Source organism: Anomalospiza imberbis, chromosome 9 (assembly GCF_031753505.1).
Source record: "Anomalospiza imberbis isolate Cuckoo-Finch-1a 21T00152 chromosome 9, ASM3175350v1, whole genome shotgun sequence".
Classification (NCBI taxonomy): Eukaryota; Metazoa; Chordata; class Aves; order Passeriformes; family Viduidae; genus Anomalospiza; species Anomalospiza imberbis.
In genome coordinates, this window is record NC_089689.1 from 832,557 (window position 1) to 851,228 (window position 18,672).

The 18,672-nt window shown below is 54.9% G+C and overlaps 1 protein-coding gene across 4 annotated transcripts in view; it reads right to left on the reverse strand.

Annotated features, from left to right (window-relative positions):
- Positions 1-18,457, reverse strand: part of NOS1AP (nitric oxide synthase 1 adaptor protein) — a 41,247-nt gene extending 22,790 nt beyond the window's left edge. Inside the window, exons 1-2 of one of the 4 annotated variants that reach the window (XM_068199213.1) lie at positions 18,236-18,457; positions 8,550-8,621 (exon numbers count right to left, since the gene is read on the reverse strand). In XM_068199213.1, the coding sequence (XP_068055314.1) occupies positions 8,550-8,621; positions 18,236-18,340 (177 nt within the window). In that variant the 5' untranslated portion in view covers positions 18,341-18,457. The remainder of the gene's footprint in view (positions 1-8,549; positions 8,622-18,235) is intronic. The other 3 variants (XM_068199212.1, XM_068199214.1, XM_068199217.1) reach the window with 3 other exon arrangements.
- Positions 18,458-18,672: the final 215 nt, after the last annotated feature.

The window sequence follows — 18,672 nt, forward strand, 5'->3', positions numbered from 1 at the left end:
CAGATGCATATCACTACTGCAATCCAACAACAACACTCAAACATCAGAGGTCTGGCTGTTTCCTCTTAAAGAATTAAGCTGAAATTTAGCCATCTCATCTGAAGTTTCCTGTGGCAAATACACACTTCAGGCTGGCTTCTGCAGCTTCTGCTGGAACAGATCAGCAGTTTCCATATACAAGCCCATTACATGGGGAACTGGTTTGGTTGGGGATTTTTCCCTATCACGTTACATTCCCACTGCTGACAAGCAAGCGACAAATTAAGAATCACTGGGATCCTCGTGCTGCATCAGGGAAGACTGGCTCAGAAGGAAACATTTTCTACTCTGAAAATTCTTTGTCTAGAGTCTTTGCCCTGGGTACACTTTACTCCAGATGGGAAAGTCTGTGCCTTCCAAAAATCCCAGTTGAAGCAGATCACCTACCAACTATGGTCTGCAGAGACACCGGCGTAGCCACGGCCACAGTGCCACGTGGAGCAGCAGCAGCCCTGTGAGGTGATAAGGAGCAGGCAGGAGGAGGCAGGGAATGTCCAGGGATTTCAGCATGCTCTGTAGGCTCCAGCCTCCTCTGCTGGGATGGAAAGAGTGCTTGGCTCCTTTCCCTTGTTCTGGGCAGTGCTTGCTCCACTGCTGCTCCAGAATAGATACATCCTTTCCTCCCACTCCCTGATTAAACTCCCATTCCACAGACCAGCTCACACAATAGATTTTGCAACCTCTCCTTTTAACCAGCTGCTTTCCTCTGCTCCCGCCCAGGGCAGGAACACCCGTGACACCCAAAATCCCTCTCAGCTTGCTGCAGTGACACCCAAAATCCCTCTCACCTTGCTGCAGGAAGCGGGGCAGGCTCTGACTCTGCGCCTCCCCGGGGCACAGCGTCCCTTGGAACACCTTCCTGCTGCACCAAGCCAAAACCACCAAGAATTAATTTTAGCAGGGAAGAAACTGGGGCATGTGGCATTTTTTTGGAAGGCTGCAGCCCCAGGCTTTTGTCTCTCTTCTGAGGTGATGCAGCAAAGAACACCACAACAGATTAAATTAAAGGGTCCTTGTCCTTTGAGGAGCAGCAGGGAAGCACAAGAGCAGAAAGGATCATACACAAGAGTGGCATTCAAAGCTGACTTCAGTTTGGTTTGACTTTAATTCAGCCCGGTTCCCTGCACAGAGATGTCTCCCTCTGAAGGTGTCTGACAAGTCACAGCCTCCCTGCATCTTAGGTTCTCACCCATAAAATGGATACCAAATATTGCTTGACTCCTGCTTGTGAGCTTTAGTAACTCTTTGGTCTCTTTTTCGGAGGTTATTTCTCCCTTTAGCCATGGAGCACGAGTGAGCTATTGTCTCTGGACACACTCAAGCCCGGCTGGAAGATCTGGCTGCCCAGAATACGGCTGCCTGCATCTCCCCTGCTCAGGCCCAAGCAGCATCAGCACTCAGCACCTGGGAGCATTTGGTCCCATTCCATCCCAAGAGTAAAATATTGCCATGACGGCAGAAAATTGATGAAAGCACTGATTTATTAAAAAAAACATGGAAATTCCATGTTGTAGTAAATAAGAAGGGAAAAAACCTCCAAATAAAAGCAATGCCAAGGGTGAGAGGAGAGACAAACTCAGGGAGAGCCTGAAATCAGCCAAACCTCAGCACACCTCTCTCAAACCTATTTTTTCTTATCAACAGCCTCTCAGGTAGCCAGGAGCTTATTCCTAGGCACTGTTAGAAATTTACTCCAAAATGCAAAGGGAAGTGCAGATGGCTATCGTCACCAGCAACCTGCCAGCAGCAGTAGAGACTGTCCCCTCTTGGTGACAGTGGTGGGGCTGCTGTGCACTGAGCTGGGTGTGTGGCAGGTAGTGACACTGAACACAGCCCTTTCCCACAGTAACAACACCTTCAGCAGAGGTTTATGCAAGCCTGAGGCTCAGCCCATCAAAGGAAGCTCTGTCATCTTGCAGAAGGCTATCCAAGGATGAGGAGTAGGAACTCTTCGAACCCTCAGAAACAGCAATCACCAGTGCTAACACGACCCCACATCTCCCAGAACAAGCTGCAGACCTCACCTCGACACCTTGAATCCATTCATGCCTGGGAAGCAGAGCGTGCAACAAATCCTTTCTTTCTAGGCAAGAGGAAAAGCCGGAGCAGGAGAGCCCCATTGGCAGCTCCCGTGGCATCTGCAGTCCCACAGACTCCACGTGTGCCTGGGCTCCAGGAGCAGGGTTTGCAGCTCCACATTCCCCTGCTTCTTGTGCAGCTGAGCCCTGACACTGGGCTCAGCCTGCTGCCCTGCCAGAACCATCTGTGCAACACAGGCAGGAGCCAGGAAAGCCAGGGCTACCTGGCCTGCATGCTGTGCCCCACAGCTAGTGCAACCCACCAGAGCAGTCCTTCAAACATGCTGGAAGGACCATTTCGGGGGAAGAACGAGTGGGAAGCAGGAGGAAGAGGAGGAAGCACAAGGACACACAGAGGATGGGCGTTGGTGTAATGGCTTTACATGCTGGCCATGAACTTAGAGAGGGGTGGGAGCCAGCAGAGCATTCCCTAGCTGGGAAGGAGTGACAGCAGAGGTCTGCCCTCTGCCACGATCAGGGAGGCTGGCAGACACCATCCCCCACCTCTCCCCTGAGCTCCCTGTGGACGTTTGCTGATGGCTCAGACAGTGGCATGGCAAGGCAGCAAAGTGATTCAGTGGGAGCACGGAGGGAAAAGCCCCCAGGCAGAGAGGGAGATGAATCACAGGGAGACACCCCAGGCTCCCGGAGAAGGAGCAGAGTCCAGCCCAAGCACACGGAGGGCAAGGATGTGTGACAGGCCAGAGAGGACAGAAGGCACTGCTGCCTCCCAGCTTTTTGCCAGCAGATCCAGTCCTGCCCTGGGCTTGGTGCCTACTTGGCTTCCAGTCCTCTCCAAGGCACTGGGCTGGCTCCAGGCCAGCATCACCCACCAGGAACACTGCTGCCTGTGCTGGCACGCCCAGTGCCAGCCGATGAGTCCTGCCAGAGCCCTGGCAGAAGAGCTGAGCTCCTCCAGGACGCAGGACATGCAGGAAGACCACACATGGCTGCGCCTCCTGGCTCAGGAGCTTTCCCAAACCACGCCGCCTCACCTGGTTACGGTTTCCTTCATCTTCACTGGCTCCACGACCATGCTGTCCATCCAGCTGGGAACCCCCTGCTCTTTCCTGCCCCAGCCTGGCCACCCCACCCTATTTTGGGGCCTGGCCACGAGGGACACGCTGCTGTCGCAGGTTTGGCAGAGAACTCTTGGACATTGCTGGAAGCTGAAAGGCGATAAGCTTATCACGACTAATTTATGCAGGCAGCTAGCAGGGGCCAGGAGCATGCCTGTTCCTCATGTCCTCAGCACCCATGGGGTCACATGTCTGGCTGAGCCCAGTCATTCCTGCATGAGCCAGCACGCTCAGGAGACAGCCACACAGGCAGGGCTTGCTGTCTCAGTGCCCTCGGTGCCTTTCCAAAGCATCTCCAGCAAGCAGTGTCCCATGCTCCATCCCTCGCTGCCTTACCCCAGGGCTCAGGCCTTGCTTTCCAGCATTAATGGCTCACACTTCCACCTCTTCAACAGGCCAGATGCCTGTCTTCTGCCACACAGAGTCATTTACCTCCCTGACCTCCTCATTTTACTGTGTGTGCATTGTAACTCACTACTCACTGCTCCACTGGAGCCCACAGCTCCACTGGAAAGCACTCGCCCTGCCCTGGCCATGGCACAAAGGCAGGCAGAGTCACCACGCTTTGGCCAACTCTCCTGAAACATGGGCAGTCTTGGCCAAAAGGCTGCTCCAATCAATCTGGGTACTAATTTAACTAGCTTTTTGATTAAATACTAACCACAGGATGAGACCCTGGCCTATTTCACGCCATGCTGGTAGCAATACCACACCAGCCATTATTTCATGATGACACTGGTGATGCCAGGAGAAATACAAGCATGCCCAGAAGGCTTCACCCCTTTACTGTGCCTGTCAGAGCACTGCAAGAGCAACTGAAATTATTACAGACATCCTTTCAGTTCCTCCCAGATCTAATACAACATAATCTTGTTCATCTTGGATAACCACATCAAGTCATTAGCTTGTCAATAATTCACCTTGCACCAAGTGCCATGACTTGGCAGGAAGCAGGCTGTGCTCTTCAGATGGCCAAAACCTGAGCATCTCCTGGCCAGCCCACTTCCCACTGTGCTGGTCCTCACAGACAGACAGAGGTGGGCTGCCCCAGGCATGCAGGGCCAGCTTGCTCCCAAATCCTGCTCCTTTTTGCAGAAGAGAGACAGGGAGAGAAAAGAAGAAAAAAAAAAAAAAAGGAAGGCATCACTGTAAATGGCCTCATGCTTTTAAAAACTCACCATGGCAGGAGCAGGGATAGCTGAGAAATATTCTAATTAAATGAGCTCAGAGTTACACCAGGAGCTCTACACCAGTAACTGGCTACACACATCAATTTTTACACCAGTCCATCTGCACCTGTGGCCTGCAGAGGATGTGAAATCTTGCTTTACACAAGCTTGTAGAAATTCAGCAATTGTGCCAATTCGCTAAAATTGAGCTCAGCTACGCAAAGCAGCAGAAGTCCCACAAAATCAGATGTACCTGACAGAGTAGGAGGTGTAGAGAAGAAAGATTTTCAAGTGCTTGGAATGCCTCCCTGTTTTCAGCCTGCAAAACTCAGCTGGACACTTTCCAGAAACAGCCTTGCAGAAGACTTCCACGGTTTTTAAGAAATGCCTATATAGGTTCTCATCCTTTCTGGCTCCAAAGAAAACCTGGATCAAAGCTGCACTTGGCAATCCAAAAGGGCTGATTCCAAATTCTCTAGAACCACAGCACCAAGCCCCAGCCAGGCAGCACTGGCTGCCCTGGAGACATGCCAGGGGCATGGAGAGGAAGGCACTTGCATGAATTTACATCATGACAATGCAAAAAATATACAGTTGTTATTGTCCTTTAGGGCCCATGAGCTCACTGGGACGGGAGGGGAAGGAAAAAGATATCTTGCCACCTGCTCAGGTACTTTCAACTGAAATCTGCAACAGCTCATAATCCTTAGGGTTGGGAAGACACACCACTCTTGGTTTGGGATTTCTGGATGCTCAGGTGACTTCCTGGACTTACAGATCAGTTCCTTGTATCTTGCATCCAGGGGAGCCAAGGGGCATTTGGAAAGCCAACCTACTCCAGCAGTTCAGGGCATGAAGCAACGTGGACTGTGTCACCCTGTTTGGGGTGAGCAGGAGACAGGAGCCAGTTGTACCAACAGAAGCCCCCCTGCTTGCCCAGGAAACAAGCCCTGGTCTACTGTATTTATTATGTATGTGCCCATACATAACATGGCCACATACAGATATGTATGCAGACATACCTGTCTGCAGGACACATGTAGGGTTTGGAAGAAAGCTGCAGCAGATGCTCACAAAATTGCTCTCCAAGTGCACCTTCAGCATGGCTAATGTCCCATTCCACCGAGTCATTTCAGGGTCAGGGATTTACACCAAGGTGCAGTGCAGAGAGGGCTGTGTTCCCAGCAAGCCCAGCCCATGCAGGAAGGAAAAGCAGAGACAGTCAGCTGAGCACCTCCCCTTCCCTCCTCATCCTGAGCTGTGAGAATCCCGGGAATTCTCCACATTCTCCTGCTTCTGGACAGAAACTCCCTCCGGCCAGGACCATGAGGACGGCCATGGCATCACCAGCCCTTCAGCAATGGGGAGAAGGGGATGGCATCCGTGGGGGTGGTCTGCAACACAAACCCCCTGTTTAAAGTTCCTCTCACCCCTGACCCACAAAAGGTTAAGCCCAGCTTTGGGCTTAACCTACCCCTCTTGCTCAGGTGGAGCTGTCCTGCCCACAGCCATGGCTCTGCTCTGCAGGGTGGGCCTGCCTGGGACAGGCATCCCAGCAATGTCAGCTATGCACTGTCCTCCTCTGTGCCCCCAGAGGGTCAGGTCTCCATCTAAACAGGAAGCCAGCACTCGCCAGGCCCCAGTGTGGGGGAGTAGAAGGAAGGCAGTGCTGCTGCTGTCCCAGCCCCTCCCTGCTCCCAGACCAGCACAGGCAGTCACAGGGGGCTTCCAGGGCATTCTCCCCATTGGGATCCCCACTCTTGGGCAGACAGCATCCTCACTTCTTTGCAGGGTCATTCTTTAAATCGCTTAGTAAATAGAGGCAAAGCCCAGAGAGCAGCTATGGCGAAGGCAGCAATGAGAAAGGGGAGTTGAGGCAGCAGAGGGGATGGTGAGGGTCCCCCACCTTCATCAGCAGTGACGAACTTGCAACAAACTGAGACAGAGCACCTTGCCCCTAAACCAGGGACTGCATTAAAAACCACACAAACCTCAGGGTCAGCAGCTGCTTCACACCCTACACACAAAACTGCTGCTGCTTGCACTTGATCTCCCACTGCTTGCTTTCTGTGCCTAAATAAACTTTTTTCTTCCTCTGGTTTCCCCATGCCAGTATTATGGGATTCTTTTATGCCTTAAAGCCGAAGGGTAGCTGTGCTCTGTAAGGAGAACATGCATTACTTCAGCTCCAGCCAAACTGAAAGGAGCCCCCGGCACCCAGCCTGGCCACAACTGTCCTCAGCAATGCTGTGGTCTCTCCTGCTGCCAGGCACACAGCCATGGCAAAGCACAGCACACCAGGGGAGGGCTTTGCATGTAGACAGCCATCCATCCAACCATCCTGGCATCCCACTCACAAAAAGCACCCCCTGACAAATAAACAGACATTCGAAGTATCTCTGGCAGATCTGATCTGCAAAGTCATTGCCTTTCATGACTTGCATCTCTCCTGTCTTACACTAGGTAAAGAAAGCCTGAGCACATGCTTCAAACACATCATTCAGCACGAGAAACCATTATTTTACCCTATTCTGTGTCCTTTCACTGCCACTCAGAGCTGTACCTATGAAATTTCTAGACTGTGCTTAAGTTTATTTATACTGGTCAACAAGGACATTCTGGTGTTCTTATTTTTCCCCCAGGGTTTACTTAAACCCTTGAAGTTGTGCCAGTCCTTCCACACCAAGGTGGAATTCTGTGATTTTGGGGCTGGAGGTGCATTTGTTCAAAAGTCTTATCTTGAAAGGCAACGAAGGAAACTGCTGCTTATGAGAGCTCTTGATGACATAATAGTTGTTCTGTCCCAAACTGTCTGGACACAAGGTGAGCAAACTTAATGCCATAAAGGCCTTCCCATCTCATGCCCCAGTCACAACATTAACCCCCAAGGAGAGGACAGGAGAGCAGGTAGGAAAGATGTTGAGTAAAGGCCACAAACTATTTACAGCCTGAAAGTTTGAACTAGAAGAGCCTCAAAATGTCTGTCCTTTAACTGTGATACTCCTTATCTTGGGATACGATCCTCTTCTCCTCCTCTGGTGAAAGAGAACATGAGATTATAGCAAGAGTCTGCATGAGGGGTTGAGAGGAGCAGAGCTCTGGTGCAGCTGCTGAGCGACAGGAGCAGCTTTGGTGCTTATGTGATCCCATGAGACCAGCAGAAAGACAGCTCATCCCTTACCCAATGTCCCTGCAAGTGCCTTCAGGCCCTTCCAGTTCAGGGTGTTATTCCCAGGGGAGAGCCATCTCTGGAGGACAGGGCACACTCCTTGCTGTGGCCCAAGGACAGACCAAACCACCTGTGCCTGCAGACACCACACCCAGGGCCAGCTGGGCCCCAAGGGCTGTCCCCTGCTGAAGAGCAGTCAAGCTCCTGCCTTTTTCACCCCTTTCAGCGAGTTATGGGGTGCATGCTTTGCTCCCCTCCCAGCCCCCTCTGAACACCTTGCACTTGTGCTGGCCAGAGGCTGGGGAGCAGAAGAAAAGCTCCTCTCTTGGCTATGGGCCAAGCATTATACAGCAAGGGTGTCCCATATCCTGGCTGCAAGTGCTTTGGGAAGCCAGATGACTTCATCACCAGATCATACCCCCTGACCTACTCACCCTGAAACAAGCTCACTGCTGGCCAGCCCCAGAGCTTGTAATTCTGCACTTCACCTTGCACACTGCCATCTAGCACCAACCTGCTGCCGCATCCAGGCAGCACCTGAATTTTCACGCTGCTGAACCTCTTACACAAGCAGTAAAACCCTAAGGAACCTCTTGCACAAGTAACTTGTTGTTACTTTGTTATTGGCACTGACAAATGAGGAAATGCTCCCAACCACGGGCACGCTACAGTTGCCATCGGGCGCCACATCCACCTTCCAGCCCGTCCCTGCCTCCGCAGCGCAGCGCCGTGAGCGCACACACAGCCCCGCTGCTGCTCGGCTGCGGCCACGGCGCGCGGGGTGCCCGGGTACCACGGGGGCAGCCGTGCTGCAAACAGGACTCTGTGCCACTCTCAGCCTGCGGGCACCGTGCCCAGGCGACACCGAGAGGGCAGAGGAGACAGGGACAGTGAAAAACAGAGTTATGAATACACCGGAGGACGGGACTCATGCAAGACAAAGCTGCAGGTGCAGATGGAGGAGAAGGCCAGGCCTGGGATGGGGAAGGGGAAGGAGCAGCCTGGCCACACTCACCCTGATGCGCCGCATGGCCGTCACGATCTCCACGCGGCTGTTTGGCCGCGGCACATCCAGGCTCCCGATGTACTGCAAGGAAAGAAAGGAGATTAGTCCAGTTCCTACAGCCCTGGAAACCCCATGGTCCCACCAGGGCCTCACTGGTATCCACAGAGGGAACCCAGGGTCACTTGTGGGGAACGAGCAGCAATTTGCCTGCTGCGCCTGAATGCTTGCATGCCTCCAGCCACGAAGCTGTTCCCTCATCACACCACTGCAAGTAGTCAAAAACCCTTTTTCTAGCAATAAAATAACTTCAGCTGTCAGGCCAGCAGGACTCGCTCATCTAGGCCATGATCAAAGCACACAGGTATAAGCAAATATCCCCTTGGCTGCAGTGAGTCATCTATTACAGACCTGGATATTGGAATATCCCTAAAATAGCCAGACCAACCTGTCCTGTGACAGGCCCTCCATTATTTAATTGCAGCCCTGCCAAACCCGTGGCTGTTTTTGCAGGAATGCTGAGCCTCCAGGCCAAGCCTCCGGAATAAAGGAGCCGCTTTGCTATTCAAAGAGGACCAAAGGCAGCGCCACTGCGACCCAGCACGGAGAGACGCGGAACAAAAACCTTTTTAAAAATAAAATGGAAGAGGGCAGATTCTGAAGAAGGATCAGAAAACAGACAAGCAATGAAGAGTCAATGCTGAGCGCTAAAAACGTGTAGTTAGAAGAAAAGCGTTTTGAGCCTATTTACTGGCCCTCTGTGCTCCCACGCTTCATCTCGACACAAGGGCTGACGTAACCCTCGGCAGCACAGCACGGGCACCAAACCCAGCAGGCCTGGCTACGTGTTCCTGGGAATACGGCCACAACCTCTGCTGACACCATGGAAGCCCAGGTGGCTGGTTCCCAGCAGCAGCACCGACATGGGTGCCTAAGTGTCTGAACAAGTGCTCAGGCAGAGGCTGCTGAGAGGGCTTATTTCTCTCCCAGCAACGCTGAGAGACTTCCAGCTCCCCTGCACTGGGATTGCCACCGCTAAGGAGGGATGGCACAGTGCAGGGGATGCACAACCACGCGTGGGCTCTGCGTGTGAGCTGTCCCAGAGGGCCCTCTGGGACAGAAGCTCAGGGAGCCCCGTGTTTCTGAGAGCCCTCCTTGCTAAGACCCTGCAGCCAACCCGGCAGCTCAGCCAGGCCATCCCCAGACACGCAGCTCCTGCCTGGGGGGACACAGAGGCAGTGTCCAGTGACCAGCATGGGGCAGTCGGAGAGGAGATGTGCAGAGAGAGGATATAAAAATAACCCCAAACAGCTGGCGTGTCCATCACGTGCCATGCAGGCTGTGCAGAGCAGGGCAGCCTTACGTAACTGGGAATTACAGCCCAGGACACCCAGCCCCTCACCACCCCGCTGAGAGCACACAGCTCCGAGCAGTTCCCTGTCACATCCCCTGCACAGAGTCTGCCACCTCTTCAAAGGGGCAGGTCATCTGAGAGAGGCATCTCAGACATCAGTACATTGCCTTTTCTGAGGTAAGGCCTGGAAACCATCAGGAAAAAGCAGGAGCTGAGGAGGAGGGCAGAGGCAGCTGGAGCCCTGAACCTGCAGTCACCATGCAGCACCTAAGGAAGAAGCCTTTCCTCATCCTGCTCTGCCAGGCAAACATCCCTGTTGTACTTCCCCACTAAGCCTTCCCACATCACTTTTCTGCCAGGGACCACCTGGGGAAGTAGGATTCTTATCCTATATGAGAAGAGCAAACTTTTGCAGCCAGAGGAAGCCCATCTTCCTCCAGCAATTCCCAGCTGCATGAGGTCACTGCCTGGAAATCCCTTTCCTTCCCCTGTGCTCTCCTTGGCCAGGCAGGTGCAGAACACAGCCATGGCCAAGGACAAGGCAGGCAGTGCCAGCTGGGCAGGAGAGCTGGCTCCCATGGCCACAGGAATTCCAGCCATGCCAACTCCAGCCATCCCTGGCTGCTCAGCACAACCTCCCAGCCACAACTGAGTGTGCGAGGCTGGCAGGGCCGGGGTGCCCTGCAAGCACAACCAGACACCACCTTGGGCCAGGCACCACCTTTTGGATTGGCCTCCTGAGAATCAGCATCAGCAGTAGGGCTGTCTTGATGCTGTCCTTTCTGTACTCAGCTCATGTCCACATGTACCCAAACCGAGGGACATGGGTCACAAAGCCTGCAGGATCCACCTTGGCTCCCCAGCCTGGTTTCCAGAGCATCCTGCTGTATCCCACAGCCCATGGGTGCTCCCACCAGAGCCCACAGCACATCCACCCCAGCGTGGGCTCACTGCACACAATGACCACGCTCACAGCTCCAAAAACACCCCACTCTCCCTCCACTCCGGAGGCAGGTATTTTTTACACATTTCACACAACTCAGCAGATGGACAAAGTCTCTCCAGATTATTTTTGCCTTCAGGGCAGAAATCACATGTGACAAGTGTGCTGCAGAAGAGTAACCCTCCACAATGTGGTGAATATCCCCCCCAAAATGTGGACTTGGGGGTTGGTCTTCCAGCTAAACAACTTTCCAGGCGAGCTGGGGGGATGGTCTGAGAAGCCACCCATATTCAGCAGTAATTTGCAGGCAACAAGGGCTGCTCCTGCTCCACTCTCCTCCAGCCCTCCTACTCACAGCACCAATTTCAATTATGGGAATAGGTGTGGGAACAAGCAGGTGAGGCAAAGACAAGGATAAGCAAAGCAGCCAGAGCTTCCACAGTGCAATACTTCCCATTCACCCCACCCCTGAGACTGAGCTCCCTCTCTGCCAGGGCAGGAGCTCAGAGACCCCCAAGCATGGGCACTCCCAGCACAGATTTTTGCCTTCCTTTAACACACACGTGCCCCCAGCGAGGTGCCAGGCACACAGCGGTGGTCCCAGCCACTGCAGGGGCCATTGTCCTGGCTCCCAAGGCTCAGGCCAGCATCCATGCCAGCGAGCTGACCCCACAGCAAAAAGAGGCAGGAAGGAGAAAGGAAGGTGCCTGAGACAAAAGGGAAGAAAATAAAGCTGTGCAAAAGAGCTGACAAAGAAAATAAACCCGTGAAAGAACTCGCCCTCCCCAAGCCCCGCAAACCAAGGGGGAGAACATGTGTACTTTGGAAAGGATGTGGCTTTTCCAAATAATGGCCTCCAGATCCATGGCCCCACCACCCTGCCAAGGGACAGAGGGACAGAACCGGAGTCCCCTACCCACACCCAAGAGCCAAGTGGGATCAGGGAGCCACAAATCCCCACGGGCTGTCCTGGGCAGCCTCCTCCTCCCCAGTCCAATTAGGGGAAGAAAGGCCACCCGCTGGGTGAATGAGCAGCCAAGGGGGTCCCTGGCGCCCAGGCAGCCCCACCAAGGCAGCCCTCACACTGCCAACGGCCAGCGCTGCTCAAGGCTGTGATGCCAGCACTAAGCACCTCTTTTGTAGGGTGCTTTTGGTCCTTCATATGCCCCGCTGCTCCTGATCCCCGTGTTGGGATCCAGCCGTCCATCCATCCTTCCAGGGCCCCAAAGGGCAGTCCCTCCCCTTGCCGTGGGAGGTGGCAGCACCCATCAGGCTTCTCAGCAGCCACAGGGACTCTGTTTGCTGTCCTCTCCCCATGCAAACAGGCTCTCGGTGGACAGGGGCCCCTGCATACGGCCTACACCACTGCACCCTCTGCCCACGGCTTACAAAAGATCTGCCCAGTTCTGGGAAATGCCAGGGAAAAAACTAAATTTGTTTTTTAAACAGAAAACAAAGGGGAGCACTTTGCCAAAGCACTGTTTGCACAAGTCACTCAGTTTCTCATTTTTCCTCGAGGCTGTTGAATACTGCTCGTTTTCTGCTCTGTCAGAAACGATTTTTCTTGAGAAGTTGCTTTTTCTGTGACAGCAGGTGGCAGATATTTTCGGAAAACTGAAGGCCAATCGCATCACTGCCAGGGGACACCTTGGAAGGGGTGTTGATGAGATCGGTGGTGGGCAGAGGTGGGCAGCCAAAGCCTTCCTGGGGAGGAGATGCTGCCTTCCTGCTGCTCCGACAGCCCAGTACTGCGTGCAAAGGTCAGGGCTGAATCATCCCTGGCTTACAGGGGAGCCTGCATTGGCTGGCTGCCCCTTTCCAGCTTCCAGAGCCACCCTGAGCCAGAGACCCCGCCACACATGAGGAGCCACCGCTTCTTTACAGGAGCTGCAGGCAGGCAGTAGGGTGGAGGGACACGCTGGCGCCAGCCCCAGGCCACCTTCAGGGCCAGGAGAGCTCTGTCCGGGCAAGGGGCCCTGCCCCCGGGTTAGGGAGGGGTTACCAGAGGTACCAGCAGCCAGATGGGAGACACCAGATGCGGGGCACAAGGGTCTCCAGATTTCTACAGAGTCCAGGGTGGTGTGAGGCTGCACCAGGTACTGGGACATTGACCCTGCCACATGTGGCTGTGCCACAAAGGGACAAAGTGCTTGGGCACCAGTCTGAAACCTCCTTATTTCTCCAGCACCCGGGGAACACCCAGTCTGTCTAGAGTCTGTCTGATAAGGGTTTCTCCCCAGGCTGCTGCTGTCAGGGAAAGCAGGGAGAAATCCATTCCCAGGCTGTCCCACTGTTCCTGCTCTCCAGTTGCCCATGCGTGGCCTCAGCCCAGGGAGCCAAGGATCTGGGCTGGCATGCTCTGCCCTGCACCTCAGGAACACCCTGCCTTGCCGGGTGGAAAGGGGGAAGTTTACTCAGATTGTGGTGGTGCAGGCTCAGAGGCCAAAGGGGATGGAAAATTCACAATGCCGGCCGACTTTAACGGAAAAAGGCCCCGGCTTCTATTCCGAGTCCAGCAGATGGGTGCTCTGCCAAGCTGGGCACCTCAGCCTTGCCCAGTTCCCCCCTGAGCAGGGCTCTGCACCCCGAGGACAACACATCCAGCCCGGGCAGCCAGGGAGCCTGAGGCAGTGTTTCGGAGCTGGACAATGGGCACTGACACAACAGGGACCTCAGAGCAGGCAGGCAGAGCCCTTAAGGACACCAGTGCCCATGAGTCTGCTGGTCCCAGCAGCACTTGCCCAGCTTAGGAGCTGCCCCGAGGCTCCAGGGCCAGAAACACAGAGCTCTGGGGGCTCCAGGACACTCGCCACACCCACTCTCCCCTCCCACCAGCCAAAACAGGGCTCACCTGAAAAGGGGACACACCTGTGCTGCAGATGACGCTGCAGCAGAGCCAGCAGGGCCCAGGCCCAGCAGGTGCTGAGGGATGAAGGTTTTCCAGGCCAGCGAAGCAGGACTGTCCTCTTGCCATGTGTCCATCCCCACCCAGGCAGGCTGCCCCCACACTGGGCCTGAGCTTCGCGCACCTCCGCCCAGCTACACCAGGGATGTGCAAGCCCAGAGCACTGCAGAAAGCAGGGCTGGCAGCATCCCAGCCCCGCTGCTGCTCCCGTGGGACCTCTGGGCATCTGCAGAGCCCACGTGCCTGGGACCCACAGCCTGGGCACACACGGCTTTGCCAGAGCCAGACGGAGTTTTCTTTGCTAAGAGCTCCACTAAGCAGCCTATGAACCGATTAAACAAGTATGGCAGAAATATGCCACTGTTTCAGACGAGAACCTTTGTAGAATTGGGAAGGTTATTTATAGCCTGGGGCGAGCAATCCCGGGCTCAGGCTCACTGCAGCTTTGCTCTGGGCTGAGCAGCCCCTACAGAGCACATCAGAGCTGCCAGTACAAACAGCCCCCAGAGAGAGCTGCCAACTCTCTCCCAGCCAGCCAAACTGGTGCAGAGCATCACACAACCTGTCTCTGGGTTCCCAGCCCTCCAGGAAAGGGACCCTTGCTGGGAAGGGAGCCTGAAGCAGTGGAGGGGAACCGAAACCTCGATCAGGGCTGCCTGCAATTCAGTTCAATTCCAGTGCTGTTATTTGCAGCCCCTATGTACATAAAAATATACACACGAGTGGAAACACACATGTACTCCCTGTTTAGTGTTCACCTGAGGCTATAATCATTTTCCCGATAAATGATTTTGCTTTGGAGCAACTGGCAGTGCCTGCCAGCGCTCGCAGCCCCTGGAAGGTGGCAGGCAGGTGGGCTGGAGAGGTTCAGAGGAAGGGACATAAGGGATCAGACTTAAGTCTCCTCCATGTCCCATCTCCAAACATAGACAGCAGCAGATGCTCAGTTCAACTTGAGTTTCCCACGCACAGAAGCGGAGAAAAGCACTGACAAAAATGAGAGAAAGTGCCTGGTTACCAAGACCACTTAAGCGAAAAAAACCCACCCCACCAGCCAAACACAAAAACCCCACCTGCTGCACAGAGGAACAGCAACCCTCCCGAACTTCCAGTCCCACCCTTACCTGTGAGCAAGTCTGGTATCAGGAACAGAAGGTTTCAGCACATGGGATGCCCAGGCACCTGTCAGTCCCAGACCACAGGCACTGGGTCCACCAAGGATTGAGATGTGTTTGGGCAGCCACTTCTCCCCTTGCCTGCACAGGGGGGACCAGCAGAGAGGGTCCTCACACCCACCTGCCCCTTCTTTGGAAACCATGTACATCAAGGCACTGTGAAGGGATTAATGGGACTGAAGGATTAACAGCTGTTTCCAAATAATGGGCATTCAGTAGGTGGGACCTGGCTCTGGAACACAAGACCTCTGGAGCAGGAGGGAAACTCCAGCCCAGCCCAGCACCAGCTCCCAGGAGAGGGACAATAATGACTTCCCTGAGCAATCCCAGCAGCAGCCAGCACTCCAGCAGATGAGGGTCTGGCAGTCCAGTGCCAGGCTCCACCACCCCACTCCATTCCCTCTGCCTGCTGCTCTCTCTGGAGGCCTGGGAGTAGCTTGAGTCATAATTTCTGAATACACAGAATTGCTGGTGTTGCACAAGGTGGCCCTTGGGTTTTGTCCTGCAGCACCAGGGCTTTGGGAAGATAAGGAGTAAGCTCACATCCGTCTCCTTCTCGTGGAGGTGGAGGAGAACAGAAGGTCTTTCCTCTCTACATCCCCATTCATTTAACCAGAAAACCACTGCACAACTGGGAGTTTCTGCCCATTCCCCTGCACCATGCTGCAGCTCCCAGTTCTTTCATCCAAACGTTTCAGCTAACCCAAGAGGCCAGGCTTTTGATTTTAATCAACAATTCAGACTGCAAGACACAGAAGAAAACAAACATCCTGCCTCCCCTTGTAGCCAGCTCCTCTGATTCCCTGCAGCCTGACCAAGGCATCTCTGGGATACAGCAGGGTTTGGTGCCAAGAGAAGTGGCCAACGAAAACAGATCCAAAAGTGTGAAATGCATTACTGTTCCTAAGAAGATGGAGTGGGATTTTCCATCTTTTTGATTTAGCTCCAGAAAATGGATTAACATAATCCTTAGGGGACACTTTGCTCTGACTCGGCGACCCTGTGCCAGCACATATGGCTGCAAGTGGCTCCAGTGGGGACAAGAGGCACAAGCCTCCCAATGGCATCACAGCTCAAGCGACAGCACCGCTCGCCTCACACCAAGTCCATCATCCTCTGCTTGACAAAGGTTCAAATTCTGACTGCCTGTGGCCACCCAGTCACCCAGGATGCCAAGACTCCCTCAGGAGAGGAACAAGGAGGACAGCAGCACTGATGCCAGCTGCTACTGATGGACCAAAACATGCACTACATCCACCACATGTGCCACTTAAAGACAGCAGCAGGTCCAAGTGTAAAAATACAATTAAAAATTAAAGCAATAAATCAGCACTCACTGCCTCAGGCCCACACTAGCCCCCTGCAGTGAGCCCCAAGCAAGCCCGTCAGGAATCTCAGGCTGCTGGAGCAGAGAGCACTGGTCCAGTGCTGAGCTGTAACACCGGGATCCCCGCTGCCCACACTTATCAGCTATCCCAGGAGGATTTGAGGAGACAGCCTCTCGAGTCCCGACATCACAGACAAGCATTCTTTTGGTTTAATCTTCCCCCAAAGTTCTGCTCTAAATCAGAGTTCCACATTTTTGTGACTCGTGCTGGGTGCCTGGCTGTAACAAGAGCTGTGCCGGTGTAAGCGCTTGGGATTCTTGGGGATAAAAGGAAGTAAAGGAATGTAAGCATTTAATTAATCTCGAGCAATCTAATAAAAGGATAAAGTAATTGCCTGAGCCATCTGCATTCTGAATCTGGCATCAAGGGCTGCTGGAGAAACCCAGGAATTCGGAAGCTGGGTTTCGTACGGATTGTGTTTGGCATTTGCGCGTGCCACCGGATACCAAATAAGAGAAAGAGGAGCTAACAAAGGCTAATATGCAGCACTGCATTAACGCAGCCAGACCAGCAGCGTGGAGCAGAGATGAGCCATGAGCACACCCAGGGGCTGCTGACGCCCCGTCCCACTGCCCAGCCTCCAAGCCGGGTCACCCGAAGCTGGCATGGAAGAGGCACACAGGATTTAGAAGGTGAGATGCTTTGCAGCCTCCCCGCAGGTGAGGGGTGAGAAGGTGCTGGCAGTAAAACAGCAATCGGCTCCGATCACCCAGGAGCAAAAGGCTGCAAAGTTGAGCTTGAACAGCCTTTCCCAGGAAATAGTTGCAAGGCAGGTTTAAGTTTGCTCCATAAACAACTGCTTTGCTCTCTGCAGCACAGTGCCTGCCATCGGGCAGGTGATGGCCTCTGCAGAGGAACCCTCCCGGCCCCGAGAAAAGGCGGAAAATAGCACTTTGACACCTTCCTACGAGCCGCAGCCTTTGCCCCGAGGGCATCGCACACAATTAGATGCCAAATTTTCTTCCCCTGACAGCACATGTTCTCCGAAGACAACAATGTGTGACAGACGCTTGCCTTCCTGCCGCTCAAAACGGTTTTACACCAGGCTTTTCTCCTAAGAAAACCTCACTTGAGTACCTCCGTCAGCATGATAGCCGTATTCCTCAAGAGAAGAAAACGGGGCAGAATTTTATGTTTCCCTTTTCCAAATCTCCTGGCCAGCTCCTTGCCAATTTCCTGCTGGCCAGCGTGCCTTGCTTGGTAGCTTGGCTTTTGCCAGCCTGCTGCGAGGTGGCAAGCGCCAGCCTGCGGGAAGCCACAGCCGACGTGGAGCGAGAGAATGAAAAGTCCCAACGGAAAAGAAAAGATGAAAAGCTAGGAGCACTCCGTGCCAAATCCACTAGCAAGGACGGTTTATATGCATAAAGAGAAATAGCAAGCGTTTATTTCGGGTGTGTGTCCCTGACCGCCTGCACCGCACACGGCACACAGTTAGTTCATCCGGCCGCTCACAGCAGAGGAGCGCCAGGGTCCGAGGCATCCTGCAGACCCCAACCACCCGCGCCCCATCCCAGCGGCGCTCCGGCACTGCCCACAGCGCTGGAGCCGCAGAGCACAGCCCGAGCCGAGCCCTCTGCTCCTCCCTGCCTGGGAAGATGCACACGGACCCCGCTTTGGGGGCCAGCGGCCCCGAGCAACGCCACGCGGAGCCCTGGAGGGATGCAGGGCCAGGGAGGGATGCTGGGGTGAAGCAGGAGGGTGACCCCACTCCAGCCTGACCCATCCCACCAGTCTGGGCATCCCTACCGGACAGGCGGGAAGCCTCGCCCGACTCCGCAGCTGAGTTTAGGGGAGACCAGGCAACGCCAAGGGGAAGGGCTCCGGGGAAAGCAGAAAGCTATGCCAAAAGAGAGCTGGAAAACCGGGCATCCCGGAGCGTCGGGGTGCAGCACCGGGCAGCGACCCCCGCGGCTCCCCCGCGCCCGCCGCCCACCTTGGCCTCGAAGCAGATGCCGTGCTGGAAGGCGTCCTCGTTGTGCAGGGGGATGCGGAGGTCGTGCCGGTCGTCCACCAGGTTGTACTTGGACTTGGCGGGCATGGCGGCCCCGCGGCCGGGCAGCCCTGCAGCGCGCCCGGCCCTGCCGCCGCCGCCGGCCCGCCCCGCCCGGCCCCGGGGCGGGGACGCGCCCGCGCGGAGCGAGCGGGGCGGGGGCGGAGGCTCCGCGCCCCGGCCCCGGCCCCGGCCCCGGCCCCGGCCCCGGCCCCGGCCCCGGCCCCGGCCCCGGCCCCGGAGCGAGCGGGCGGCGGAGGCTGCGCGCCCCCTCCGCGGCCGGCAGCGGCTGACACCCAGTGCGCGGGGCCGGGCTTGCGCCCCGCCGTCAAACTTCAAATACATGGAAAACCAAAGAAGGGATAATGGGAAACGATGCC